General features: G+C 38.4%; 1 protein-coding gene across 1 annotated transcript in view; it reads left to right on the forward strand.

Annotated features, from left to right (window-relative positions):
• The window catches only part of ercc8 (excision repair cross-complementation group 8), a 16,326-nt gene extending 1,089 nt beyond the window's left edge, over positions 1-15,237 (forward strand). The window contains exons 2-12 of the mRNA XM_015395991.1: positions 882-977; positions 1,604-1,705; positions 1,916-2,039; positions 3,435-3,516; positions 4,476-4,544; positions 8,727-8,793; positions 9,336-9,439; positions 9,627-9,751; positions 10,270-10,467; positions 12,742-12,837; positions 13,854-15,237. Of these exons, the coding sequence (XP_015251477.1) occupies positions 882-977; positions 1,604-1,705; positions 1,916-2,039; positions 3,435-3,516; positions 4,476-4,544; positions 8,727-8,793; positions 9,336-9,439; positions 9,627-9,751; positions 10,270-10,467; positions 12,742-12,837; positions 13,854-13,919 (1,129 nt within the window). The 3' untranslated portion in view covers positions 13,920-15,237. The remainder of the gene's footprint in view (positions 1-881; positions 978-1,603; positions 1,706-1,915; positions 2,040-3,434; positions 3,517-4,475; positions 4,545-8,726; positions 8,794-9,335; positions 9,440-9,626; positions 9,752-10,269; positions 10,468-12,741; positions 12,838-13,853) is intronic.
• Positions 15,238-15,265: the final 28 nt, after the last annotated feature.

The raw sequence follows: 15,265 nt of genomic DNA on the forward strand, positions 1-15,265 counted from the left end.
TAAAGTAGAATTCTGAGGTTAAAGTAGAATTCTGAGGTAAAGTAGAATTCTGAGGTAAAGTAGAATTCTGAGGCAAAGTCGGAATTCTGAGGCAAAGTCGGAATTCTGAGGTTAAAGTAGAATTCTGAGGGGAAAGCCAGGATTCCGATATCAAACGAGGCCAGCTGATGGTAGTTTTATAATACCGGTAATTATTGACCTACTGCTGAATGAGTCAAAATTCGCAACAGTTTAAAAATTCTTCATGGTTTTTGGCAATAAGAACTTGAAATTAACATATCGGTCATAGTATGAAGTGAATATTTGAGCATTTTAGCACCTCAGCTAAAACAATACTAGTCAATTGGAACATGTTATTTAAAGGAAGCATACCAAAGATATGTATTTAAGTTCCTCATTCTTACTTTATTGATAGGATTTGTTCTTTGGTTGCCTGGCGAATGTCATGTTATATGGTTAAATGATTCCATGTATATATTGCTGATTTGATGAAAATATTGAATATTGAATATACTTTACAATAATTTTGCACACATATTATGAAGGTGAAATATTGCGATACTAGTAAGCAGTCATAAAATGAAATGGTGCTGAACAGAGCCATGAGAAATATTTATAGCTTCACTTTTAAGATAACAAACTTGTATTTTTTGCAATCAACTGGTTTTCCTTAGATAAAAAACTTGGAATCAATTTGACTGGATGATCTGCTGAACTGTAAAGTGCTTTGAGATGACATGTGTTGTGAATTGGCACTATATAAGTAAACTGAATTTAAAAGAAATATTTCCCTCTATAACCTAACCCTTCTCCTACAGTGTTTTCTAAAGCTGTTTTGCTGAAAGTTTCATGCATTTTTCTCCCCTTCTGTATCTTTGAAGAGTCCTCAGTCTGAAGTTAAATCCTGACAGAGATGTGGACCGAATCCACGGAAATGGGATTAATGCCATTGACATTGAAACAATTGAAGGGAGATAGTAAGTTTAATCAGTCATATTTTGCGTCCTGTTACACTACCAATAACACGCAGTTAAAATTCAAGAAACACTCTTATAAACACTCTTATTGTTACGCCTGAACATCTTACCATGACTTGGATTTGTAAAAATCTAATTACTATTCTGATAAGTAATACAGAAAAAGTGTTAAAATCTCAAAAGGGCAAAAATATTTCCAGCATGGAATAGGAAATGGAGGAATCAGACAGAAATAAGAGAGGACAAGTAAAGTAGATCTGGTTTCAAAAGAAGGGGAGATGGATGACAGATCCGCACTTCAGACATGGTGCGTAGAATGAGGTAAACCAGCCTGGATTTGTTTAATCTTCAACACAGCTTACTCTTATACTAGCTCAGAGGTCTGTAGAGCTTGACAGCAGACTAGTTTAGCTTTTTGGTTCAGCAGTGTTGGGAAAAGGATACATCTTAAAGTTTGGAGACCCCCGGTCCTTGAGGATTTGAGTGTGAGACCACAAGTTTAAAATCACCTGGACAAGAGAACAGGATGGAACGAAATTAGGCAGACAAATTAGTTTCTGAAGCCAGATTTACCATGCTCTGGTAGATACATATTTTTGGACAAAGTAATTTTTTTTATTTGTCAGTATGTTGTCTGGAGGAGCAGACGGAGTCATTGTCATCTATGACCTCGAGAACCACAGTGGAAAACAACAATACACCTGCAGGCCAGTCAGGACTGTTGGAAGGTAAATATCAGCTTATTGACTTCATCCACTAGAGGGCAGCATTCCCTCATTATGTGTCTAACCAACTCACAAGATTGTTTCAAGGATGGAAGACAACATATGAAGAAGTAGTTCATTATATTTCTAACTATTTTACTATCTTAACAGAATACATTCTTTATCATGGCCAATTGGGAGTTTTTCACAGTTTTTTGTTTTTTGCTTTTACAGGTCAAGCAGACACGTCCACAGATTCAGCGTGGAGACAGTCCAGTGGTATCCTTATGATACAGGGATGTTTGTCTCCAGTTCCTTTGATAAGACCATGAAAGTGTGGGACACAGAAACATTAAAAGTAAGTCATGTGTCCTAAAAATTTTATAAACCAAGTGTCTTCATACTGTATGAATGGAGTCAGACTACTTTTAATTTGACCAGGAACCTGGAAAACTCATTTGGGAAACAAAATGGAAGAATGAAAATTGGAAATTCCTCTGAAATTAATGGAAAGAACAACACATGAGGAAAAAACGATCTGAAGTCACCCAATAGTATGTGGGAGAAAGCGTTATGGTCTGATGAAACTCAGGCTATATGTTTTGCATAAAACAACTGGCCCCAGCTAGAACGCTGAAGCTTTAAAGGAGACTCACCCTTTATCAGGAGAATTGCTCAAAGGATAGATCAACATCAGCAAAGCTCATTGGGGTGATGTGAAGAGGATGGCATATTAACACAGCCTTATGTAGATTTAATTTTGTACAACGAAAAAATAAAGCCAAGATCATTAAAATATCACTATGCTTACAGGCTATTTCCTGAGTCCTGCAGTAAAATGTTAGTTATTGTTATTTATCAACAGTTCTTTCCTTTTTTCCATCCTCTGGAATTGTTTTTAACCGAGTTTTCCAGGTTATAGATCACATAAAAGTTTTGATTTGATTTATTTTGGTATATTGTAATATAATATATATTGTAATAACCCTTTAAAATCCTCTGTTTACCTGCATTAATAACCTTTCCTTCCCCCCTTCATCTCTGTTTCTGATTCTGTGCTTCATGCGTTCCACCCCTCTCTGCCACATCGTCCCATATGGCAGGCCCAGAGCTGTGCTAGAATTACACTGGCACCAGGGCTTGCTCCAGAGGTCGCAGAAGGGACAGAAAACAATCCACTAACCTTTGAATTAGTTTGCTGTGTTTGTGTCTGAGCCTCCGCACTAACACACGGTCTCTCCTCTAATAAATGTGTTGTGTGTTTTGCATTGTTGTTCACTTTGTCTGTATTTTTTTTTCTTTGTGCCACATTTATATGCAAACAGATCCTCCTCTGTATGTGTGTGAGTGAGTGAGTGTTTGTGCAACCCCTCCCCCCTCCTCCCACTGGCACAGTCCATGCTGGTGCTGGCACTCACTGACAGACGCAGCACAGAGAAGCTTTTTATGTTTGGAGAAGAATTTGCATTGTAACCACCAGTGGCTGCCGTCTCAGCACCGAGCTGCTGCACACTTTTTCCCTCAGATATTTTCTGCATCTTCCATTTTCTGATGATCTTAGCTCGGTGGTGGTGGTGGGGGGGGGGTCCTCTCTTGTTCTGGTGAAATTCAGCCATATTCAACTTTCTAGCTTCTGTTGTTAGTTTCATCTTATGATCAGATTTTCATGCCTTTAATATGCAAATAATCACTGATCGGACCATAAATTGCTCTTTGTTATCAGTTTTGTTTTTTTATGTTTTTATTTTTTTAGCCAGCTGAAGTGTTCGAGTTTGAGGGCAACGTCTACAGTCACCACTTATCACCCATTGCAAGGAAACACAGTCTCATTGCAGGTGCTTTTTTTTTTTTTTTCCTCCAGCCACTTGTTGCATGAAACGCCGCAGCCCGAGAATTTTCTTGGGCTTTTCTGTTTCATTGTGTTCACAAGCAAAACCAAGGACAGAAATCTCGTTAGGTTAGCAGTCTGTCATCTGTTTTTTTTTTTTTTTTTATTAATCAAGAAAAGTTCTGTGTGTCCCTACAAAACGGCACAGACTCAACCCTGCAGAACCTCTAGCTGTAGAATGACATGTGTCTTCAGGGGACAGAATAGGGTCAGAAACTGATTACATATGAGCGGACTTCAGCAGAGAAGCATTGTTGGAATCTAGGTGTTCCCAGGTAATGCAGCAGGACCAACAGGTTGATCAGGCCTGCTGAGTTTAACCTCCTACAAACATAGATAAGTTCTCTGTTAAATGCAGAAACCAGTCCTTTCAGCTTTCTTGCTGCTTCTTACCAGAGGCAAGACACATCTCCTTCCTTCTCAGACATACTTGTCAAACAGGTCGGATGCATCCCCCACAGTTTTGATTTGTTTCCGTATGAGCCAAGGCTTTTAAGGGAAACTTCCTGAAAAGCATCTGGATCTTAGTTATGTACTATATTTTACCAATTCAGATTTTAGCAGACATCTGGAGCAGATTGTGAACAATCTACACTTCCATCTTTTATGACTTTATAGGATGAGGATATGTGATCCCACATCTTATCAGAAGTTTTTCAGTTTTACCAATGTATGTCACTTGTTCTTTCTTTGCCTCTTGCAAGATATACTGATAATTTACCAGAATATTCTGACAAGCTCTTTACATAAAGGTAACTGATGAATGATAGGAGGAGGAAAGGGTAAATTGAACCAGTTTAAATAAACTGATTATTATCATTTGTTTTGAGGTTTGTGCTTATCTTGTATTTCTCTTCTTTCACTGTTTTTATTTTGAGAAATATCTGTGTCTGTTTGTGATTTCAGTCGGCACCAAAAACCCTAAAATCCAACTGTGTGACCTGAAATCGGGCTCACGGATCCACGTTCTTCAGGGTTTGTTCTCTTCTACAATAAATTTGCCAATTTCAAAAGTAACCCATATTTTCTTTGTTTAAATGAATTTCAAGATATATATTTTTTTGGTTTTACTTCCTCTTTTAGAGATTTTTTTTTTAAATGCAAATTCAGATACCAATTATTCTGGCATCAGTCTAACCGATCTCACATGTGTTGCTGATTTTCTATTATTTGGAAGGCTGATTCTTGAAGCAGATATTGCTTTATCTTCTTCCATTTACATGATTAAAAATGACACCATAGCAACTGCCACACAAGTCTTGATTACAACATATAAGAAACATTTATTAACAAAACATTACCAATAGATTGATCTCAAGGCATAGGCCGCTGAACGTACTAATTAAATGGCAAATGCTTGCATGTATTAGTTGATCTCGATACATGGAGAGAAAGAAAGAAGAATATTGGCCTAAAGTATCAGCAGTCCTCTATCTATGTATCAGTGTTTTTCTGTCCTTCACACAGCACAACAACTAGAGCTCCTATAACAGACTGGGTCTTCTTAAGAAGATAAATTTTTACCTGCAGCATTAAACACAATAATTTGATTGGACTTCTTTTTTGGGTCAAATATATCTAAATGTAACTGAATCTAATGCTAATCATGTGATTGAGGGGATTTACAGTGGGGGAAATAAGTATTTGACCCCTTGCTGATTTTGCAGGTTTGCCCACGTACAAAGAATGTAACAATCTATAATTTTATTCATATGTACATTCTGACAGTGAAAGACAGAATCCCAAAGAAAATTCCAGAAAATCACATCATATGAATTTATTAAAATTGATAGCCATCTGATGAGGAAAAACAAGTGTTTGACCCCCTGGACAAACAGCATGTTAATATTTTGTAGAAAAGCCATTATTGGCCAGCACAGATGTCAAACGGTTTTTATAGTTGGTGACAAGGTTTGTGCACATTACAGCAGGGATGTTGGCCCACTCCTCCCTGCAGACAGCCTCCAAATCATTCAGGTTCCGAGGTTGTCGTCTGGCAACTCAAATTTTAAGCTCCCTCCAAAGATTTTCAATTGGATTCAGGTCTAGAGACAGGCTAGGCCACTCCAGAACCTTGATGTGCTTCTTCTTCAGCCACTCTTTTGTTGCTTTGGCGGTGTGCTTAGGGTCGTTGTGGTGCTGAAACACCCATCCTCAACCCATCTTCAGCTCTCTCATTGAGAGAAGGAGATGTTGGTCCAGAATTCCACAATACATGGCCCGTCCATCCTCCCCTCGATAGAGTTGTCCCGTCCCATTGGCTGAAAGCACCCCCAAAGCATGATGTTGCCACCACCATGCTTGACGGTGGGGATGGTGTTCTTTGGGTTGTACTCTGTGTTCTTTGCCCTCCAAACACGACGAGTTGATTTGAGACCAAAAAGTTCTATTTTGGTCTCATCTGACCACATCACCTTCTTCCAGGCCTCTTCTGAGTCGTCCAGGTGGTGAATGGCAAACTTCATGCAGGCCTGTACATGTTTCTTCTTGAGCAGGGGGACCTTGCGTGCGCTGCAGGATTTCAATCCATGACGACGTAGTGTGTTAGCAACCGTTTCTTTTGTAACTGTGATCCCCGCTGCCTTCAGTTGATTCATCAGTTCCCCCCTTGTGGTTTTGGGCTGATTCCTCAACATTCGCATCATCAGGGACACCCCACGAGGCGAGATCTTGTGTGGAGGCCCAGACCGAGGGAGGTTGGGGGTGGTGTGGTGCTTCTTCCATTTCCTGATAACTGCACCGACAGTTGATCTTTTCTCTCCAAGTTGCTTTCCGATTCACTTGTAGCCCATCCCAGCCTTGTGCAGATCAACAATCTTGTCCCTGATGTCCGTAGAAAGCTCTTTGGTCTTGCCCATGGTGGTGATGTTGGATTCTGGTTGTTTGGGTGTTGACAGGTGTCTTTTTATACAGGAAACAAGGTGAGGCAGGTGTATTTGATGTAGATAATTGGTTGGGATTTGGGCTGTGTCTTCAAGAAAGACTAACTGGCTTGTAGGAGCCAGAATACTTGCTGTTTGGTAGGGGGTCAAACACTTTTCCTCATCAGATGGTTATCAATTTTAATAAATTCATATGATGTGATTTTCTGGAATTTTCTTTGGGATTCTGTCTTTCACTGTTAGAATGTACATATGATTAAAATTATAGATCGTTGCATTCTTTGTAAGTGGGCAAACCTGCAATATCAGCAAGGGGTCAAATACTTATTTCCCCCACTGTAAACACAATTTGGATTGCATCAGATTTTATGTATTTAGATATAAAGGAACTGTGTCTCATAAACTGCCTTGAAATAAAGTACAGATAAATCAAACTGTATCAGAATATATAGAGTATGTCTTGCAAAAATATGCTTTTAAAATAATTTACCTTTGTCAAAGACAGGCTCTGTGTTTGCACCTTGAAGCTCTATCTCTCTGGTTCTTTTTCCTGAAAATAGATCACTTAGGACAAACTCTTTCAATAACACTTCATAACTTATATGTATTAAATAACCATGAGACATGACAACAGATTCTGATAGCAGCTATAATCTTACTCAGATCAGAGACGTTACTTAGATTTACAGAAGACAGCTGCTCACCTCTCAGGAATTGGCGACGATTAACAGTTAAAAAGGCATTTTATACATTACATCATACACGTTAGCAGATGAATAGACATCCATGGCTCCAGCCTTATCAAAATATTACGCTTTGTTCTTAGCTGAAGCACACCGCTCTCATTCCCTTTTCCAAATATTTGCCACGTACAGAATGAAGATTATAACTGTGTATCCGGACAGAGGAACTGTCTTAATTAAATAAACCATTGTGGAAAACATCAGTTCCGACACGCAACAGGCAGCTAATATTAAGGTCTAATAAACTCACACATAATCAATGATAATTATCCTAACAATTCCCCCTGAAAAGGTGATGTTTTCAATGTCACCTTTAGACAAACCCATTAATGTCTGTTCATGACCAGGATAATAAAATAGCAGAAAACTTTAAGCGTTGTTTCTTTCATCATGGAATCATGGAATAAATCAAAAGTCCCCCTGATGTAGCATTAATCAGGGATCAAAAGTAATCACAGTCAAGACTTCACAGACCGTATGTTGTCACGGTTTCAGCATTTAAATACAATTTGGGTTTCATCTAATCAAAGGAAGGCTGTTATAGTTTCCTATGCGCACATTATTTGAATTTACCTTAGACTAGGGAACCTAAGCCTATAACTCTAATAAGGTCAAATTCATCTACTCTCACTCCCACCTGGAGGCCTCCTACAGTAAGTTTGACCGCTCAACATGAATAAACCGTCCAAATTTACCAATCGTAGTTTAAATCTGAAAAAATATCCAGTTGCAACATTGATGCAAGCTAAGCAGCCTACAGTCTTGTCTGTTGTAATGTCATAAACTCATAATCACAAATAGCAAAAAAATAAATACATAAATAAATAATAATGTTTTGGAAAAAAAAATTTGGGACTCCTGGAACAAAATCTATGCTTCATCAGCCAGTGTTTCTTCGTTTGAGTTTATTAGTGGAAAATATGCTGTTTCTTTAATTTTGCACACCCCAAAAGGTCCAAAACATGAACCTATTTTACTTGTTTTTTAGTAACTATTTATCTTGGATTTGTTTGTGCCTTTGTGACCTTTATTGGAGAATAGGCAAGAAGATCAGAGAGCAGATGGAGCAGAGTTGATAGTTTTGAATGAAAACCACACTTAAGGTTAACTGATGACTTGTCTCTACTTTTATGAATGTGTTTTTTGTTCCTTTAGAAACATAAACTAAATGCAGCATCATTTATATTGGGCTTTAAAGAAGTCACCTCGGGTGCAATTTTACATTTTAAAAAGAAAGAAGGCGTTCTTTTGTTTATGGGAGGAACCACCAGGGAAAAGCTGGGCCAAATTCATGACCATAAACCTGAGGTCATGAAACCGAGTCTTTGTTTTATTTGTTTTATGCCTATTAACCCATAAAAAAGCACTTCACTTTCTCTGATAGGGGCAGTTGTTTAGTTTTTTTAGTGCAAATCCATTTAGGTTAAAATGTCAAATTCTGTTCTCTAGAAACCAGAGGAAGCTTTCAAACTGACCACTGTGTGGTTTTATCCATACCTATGTGTTCACCTATATTATATATGTATGTCCAGGTCACAGAGCAGAAGTTCTGTCCGTGCGATGGTCGCCAAGATACGAGTATATCTTAGCCACTGCCAGGTAAGCCCTACTTGCAGCGGTATTTCGTTTTTTAAATTAGCCTAATTTTCTGTCTGAGCATCATAAGGACAATGCTTGTTTACATCTGTGAGATCTGCACCATGTTTTGGCCCAGCAGACTGTGGCATATCACATCCCAGCCATCTGGCCACATTTAGATTCAAGGATAATGCTAACACAGACAAGCAATGTGGTGGTTTGGTGGCACTGTCAGTTTAGCATATGGTGGTTACAGTCCCCACCTATTTTCATGCTACATTAGACCTGCTAATTAACCCACTGGGATCAGTGCGCCTCTGCCTTTGGACTGTGGTTTGAAGTGATTGTCAGAACTCCTGGCACACCAAGGGGCCTAGAGTAATGCACAGCATCGTTCAGAGGCAGCGTGGTAATTCCCCACAGAAAATGGACCTTATAAAAACAACAATTAGGTTCTACACACTTTTATAAATACCCTTAGTACCTGAAGTTCAGTTACCAGACAGAATGTTTAAGTTCAGTATAGGAGAAAGTAAATAATGCCTTTCATTCCTTCTTCCAAGTGCAGACAGTAAGGTGAAGGTTTGGGACGTGCGCCGAGCTTCAGGTAGTCTTTTTACTTTGGATCAACATAATGGAGAGAAGTCAAAGGCCTCCTCTGAAGCAGGTAATGTCACTTTTCCACTTTTTTTTATTATTTCGATTTGTTTTAGCTAATAAACCTTCTAGTTTTATCAGAGCTATTTACTCATTTTAGTCATAAATGTTGTAATATTTCATATTTATATATTATTCAAACCAAGTACAGTTTGAACAAAAGAAAAAAAGAAACCCTGTATTGTTGTTCTGTCTAGTAAACACAGCCCATAACGGCAGAGTGAATGGCCTTTGCTTTACATCTGATGGCCTCTACCTTTTAACCACCGGGACAGATGACCGCATGAGACTATGGAATAGTGCTACGGGGGAAAATACGCTGGTAAGGTTCAGGCACCTTGACTTTGTCCTTGTAACATACCTCCATTTTCATTTTAAAGATACAGCTGCAAAAAGAAAAAACCTGTTTCACAGGCCTTTAACTGAACACCTTCTCGAAAGATCTCCAATAAACAAGTAAACATGTGCAAAACATGCTGAATTCCTTTCATGTATGTGGTTTAGAGCAGGAGAACCTGGCCAAACTACAGCTTACCCTGATTTAAACTTATTATTTAAACTTCTTTAAGGGTAACATGTCAAACCTCAGTGATGATTATGTAATAGGACAGCCTGGACCACATTAGCCAGATGTCAAAAGAGTGAATCATGCAAGTTCAAGGTGTTCAATCTGACCGAATAAACAAACTGGTGATGATGTAATGTGCTAAAAGATTTTTTTTCTCTCTCTGTATTTTATACGTTAACATTTTAGAAGTAATGACAAGCGTTTCATCTAAGCGGTGTGTAATATTTCATTTTTTCTACATGCATTCAGTTTGCTTTTATTGTCTCTGTCAGGTAAATTATGGGAAGGTCTGCAACGAGAGTCGTAAACGGCTTCAGTTCTCCGTGTCTCACGGCTGCAGCCCAGAGTTTGTGTTTGTGCCATGCGGCAGCTCAGTGGCCGTCTACACTCTCCACACAGGAGAGCTGATCACTATGCTCAGGGGTCACTACAACAACGTGGACTGCTGCGAGTTCCACCCAGACTACCAGGTGAGAGGCATCATAGTGACAATGGTCCCTGCTATTAAACATGCTGTATTTCCACTTATTCTATCCTTTCTATCTTGTGAATTCACGTCAGATTATCCACTTATTGTATAGAAACATGTCATCTCCTCTGATAGCTCCACTGCCACTCCCTCTGTAAGATAAGATGGCTCTGTCAACATTTGCATCCATAAATTTAAATGCAGGTGTTCCTGTTGAGCCAAGGAAGCAGTTACTCCCTGGTTACATGCTGTTAATGCTGCTCCTCAATGTGGTTTAATTAATAATTCCTCTGTAATCAGCGGCTGGACTATGAGAAGTGTCAGTACTTTAGTTTTCCCTTTTTTTAGTAACACTAAAACAGTCTGCATGTGTTATCTTTAGGAGGTATTAACCCAATACGAAAATGGCAGAAATTACGCATACTTTTCGGACTTATTATATAGTATGGAATATAATAAAAGGCTTGATCAAGTGATGTAACTCAAAAAAAAGGTTGTCAACAATAGGTATGAGAACAACAGCTACTTATACCATAAACTCAAAGAAAAGCAGTGTTTCTATCAGCATGAAAAGCTGCAGAGGGCAGCTGTATTCATGGATGTGACCATCCCAAATGATGGAAACTTCAGGAAAATAGAAACTGGAGAAATACCAAAGTTTCAGGGAAACACTAGAAAGAGCCTGGAAGGTGAAGGGAACTGTAGTGCCCATTGTCACCAGAGCACTGGGCGAGAAGGAAGCAACCCACCAGAATTGAATTTTTCCTTCTTCCTCTTTTTTTTCTGACTCCCTGGCTGTGTCCGAACGTCCGCCCTGATCACTATATAGGGCACGATATAGTGCCTACATCATTTTAAATGAGTGTCCAAATGTCCAGTGGATAAAAGAGTAGTGGACTCCAAATTTCCCACAATGCACCTTGAAAAGTAGTGATCATCCATGGTCACTAGACGAGCAGATATATCCCAGAGTGCATTGCAAGGTATCTCCTTGCAAAGCATCATGGGATTTGTTGTGGCAGCAACAAATAATAGAAATGCTGCATGCGGTGTGTGAGGAGGCAGAGTTACGTGACCGATGGGGAGCGAAAAGTAGTAATCATCCGTCCGTATGGTCAGTTAACTGAGTTCACTATAAAGTCCACTATATAGCCCCCTGCTCTATATAGTGATTGAGGGATTTAGGGGTTAGGATGAACGCTTGGATACATCCCATGTTTCCTTTTTTTCCTTTTGTAGCATCCTTCCTTTCTTGTTTTCCCCTTTAGTCCTTATAGGTTCATTTCACCCCTTAATTCTCTCCTTCTGTTTTTTCCCTTTGTCGTCCCTCCCCTTCTTGTGTCCCTTATTCCTCACCTGTGTTATCCTTTCCATTTCCTTATTTTTCCTACTATCCTTCCTGCCTCCCTTATATATTTTTTGTCTGTGATCTATTTTCTTGATTCACATTTGAAGACTGTTAACTGTAGGAATACATTTCCCATATTTAATTTTTTCATATAAAATTTTCAATGTATTTATAAAGTGGGCAAACATGTATAAGAGGGCTCTGGAACTGGAATAGTTTCATGAATAGGAATATTTCACTGTATATTTGGGATTAATATAAAGTTAAAGACAGTTTTCTGCTGATATTTTAGTACTTTAGGTGTAAGCAAAGTGTTTTTTGAAAGTGAACATGTTAGACCATTTATGTAGACATGTTACACAACTAGGCTGCATTTAAACGTTGAAAAAATGTAACCATATCAAAGCAGCACTTGTTGTAAGCTGGTTATTCGATTTGAAGCCAAGTATATTTTGCTTATAAAGTGTGATGGTAGTTCTCCTCCTTCCCTTTTCTCAGTTTGCTGTCTTGATGCCAACAGGTCTATCTATGAGAGGACTTAAAGGGGAGGAAGGCAGATTGTTGATAAATTCATTCTATCCTTATTAGGTAGTTTGCACATCCGGTGACACAAACATTTTCAGTCTGTGACAAACAGTAAGAATGTGGTTTGGCAGCTTGTCACCTCAAAGTTCCAGGAAAGGACGCTCAGTCCTGGAAACGTGCTTTTCTTTTTTTTGCTCCCTATTTCAGTTATGAAGAACGTAATCAATCCCAAACGTCTCTCAGGAGACAACTTGCTTTAAATAGACTGTTTTATATTGTTTAATTGCTGCACACTTGGTCCAAAATACATACATCAAGGGCAGATGCCATTAGAAAGCCAATGTTTCCTTTTACTTGATGGTAATTATGATGAAAAACTAAATAGATGATTTTTGTGTGCAGGAGCTGTACAGTGGTGGGAAAGATGGTAACCTGCTGGCATGGGTTCCTGTCGTCCGTAATCCAGATGTGGAAGAAGACTCAAAGGATGAGAAAAGGGTAAAGCAAAGTAAAACTACATTTGATACCAGAAAATAAGGGCAAAGGCTAAAACAGAGCTTTTTTAATGAATGCATTTGCTTTCATTATGTACAAGAACAGAGAATTGAGCAAAATGGAAAATCTCCACCCTTTTAAAGGAGAGGCTGCAGGTCTGCTTTCAAAGCTCAGATGAGAAGTCTCAAACTGGTTTTTCCCACTTTTGAATGCTCTCCCTCTTATTTGTCATTGAAAAACAGGTCTATCCATTTAAACCTCAGATGTTTGTAATGGAAAAACAAAACCCCGATAGTGTCACATTTATTTATTACACAAAATAACTGAATTCACTGTGAGGACAGAATGTCAATTAGCCCCTTAGCTGACAACAGGAAGCCCCTCAGTTTGTACAACTTACTAGACTTGATGTCGTACAGTTTTTGTTACTGATTTAAAAAAAAAAAAAAAAAAGACCATAAAACTGGGATAATATTACTGGCATCATGGTCTTGTATTCCTGTTTCTTTACCATGTATTCAATTGCAACTTAAAATTTCATCCCAAAAAAGTCAGCCACGCTTATCTAAAGTTTGATCGCGTATATTTTTAGACTAACTTGTTTGGCTTTAAATGCATTCCTTATTTGGTATTATAAAATGTTCAGTTCGATAATTATTTTCCTAATAATACTATTTAGACATGACAGCATAGGAGCAAGGTTTCTTTTTAGGTTCAGAAATGTTCTGAGGTGGTTTTGCTGTCCTGGTTAAAGGACTGATTACAGGTATGCCTCATCCTGGGAATCTGAAGTATGTTTTCTCAGCGTTAATTGGAACATGGTGACAATCGTTTACCTAATTCCTAATAGCTTTGTCAATCAAATAAGTTGTGGTTACAGGTGTGTTTTACTCTGTATAACCACATGTGTTCCTAATTTGGGCATGCATTTCCTGTTTTGTTTTCTGTAATGAATCTCGTAGTAGAAATGACTCTACTTTTTCATGCAAAGCTGAGGTGGATGTTTGAATTTCTCGTAGGGTGCTGCTGGCCTTCCTGCTGTGAACCCCGCCTTTCAAGACACCTGGAGCAGTGATGAAGATTAATATAGAAGATCAGAATGTGTGGACAGACTAAGCATGGGAAACCATCTTATATCTATTATACCTAATTAAAGCTGATGGCTGTAAGCAATTAATTTTTTGTTTTGGTTTATTTAAGCTGCTGCTATCAATCTTCCACGGCAGAGATGTAGACTTTATACCCTTAGAAATATGTGAATAACTGTATGTTTTGTTTAATGAAAAATCACTTATCATGTTTATAAACATTTTTACATGAAATAATGTTTTTTTTTTTTTTTTTATTTAAGATGAACACATAGAAACCTTTAGTAAGTATGGTTATATTCCCACATTTCTACTTGAATAAATATCTTGAGTCTTGTTTATATTTCTGTGTTTCAGCTTTTTGTATTATGTGTAAATGTACTTACACCCCTTTAATTCTTTCTTACTTAAAACCATCAACTCCGATGTATTTACTTGAGATTGAATATAATACACCTACTTGAGAGGTGCTTAACTGGAGAGGAAGGGGAATAATACATATTTGAAAAAAAAATCCCTAAGCACAGATTGTATTTTTCTTCTTTGGAAGATAAATTTCAGATATTTCATTGGGTTTAGGTCTGAACTTTGAATTGACCATATATGAATATGACTTTGCTGAAGAAGAGCATACTGACCAAATGATGCCGCCACTACCGTGTTTCACTGCTGCATGTAGGTAGATGTAGCGTGTTAAATACTTTACACGTTTAGAAAGTTTAGTTTTACTATCCATTGACAGGAGCACCTCTTATATGTATTTGCCATATCTCCTACATGTCTTCAGCAGTAATTTAGTTGTTGGGATAGATCACAGAGCTGTATGTTCACCAAGGTGAGACTGACCAGGAAATTTGGGCGATTGGAATTTCTCCAGAGTTTGAATCAGACTTTGATCAGTCCCTAAACAAAAACATGAGTAATTATATGAATCTGGCTTCCATACGTAGGTGTAGCAACCAAGGTCAACATGCTCCATCTTTATCAGGAGCTATGGCTGGGTGGGGGTTGTCAGGGCCAGGCTCATGGTCTAATTCTTCTACACACACATGCACCAGATGTGTCCCATGGCTACAGATACTTCCTCCTACCTATCCCTATTTCCATACTGCTTCCCTACCACCTCCTGTCCCCATTCCTTTGTGCTATTGTTTTGAAAACTCACACTTTCCCTGCAAGGACACTGTATAGTTTTTATAAATCTAATATGCTAATATTATCTTCCTAAGGCAAAGGCCGTGGCTTTCAATGGCTCCAGCCTCAGGAACTGTCCCCCAGTGTTTGTTGAAGTGTTTCTCTTGGATGGGACGTTCAGGAAAAGATTTTGTTGTGCAAAGTAGTCT

This window comes from Cyprinodon variegatus, unplaced genomic scaffold, assembly GCF_000732505.1.
Source record: "Cyprinodon variegatus isolate N-32 unplaced genomic scaffold, C_variegatus-1.0 Scaffold26, whole genome shotgun sequence".
NCBI lineage: Eukaryota > Metazoa > Chordata > Actinopteri > Cyprinodontiformes > Cyprinodontidae > Cyprinodon > Cyprinodon variegatus.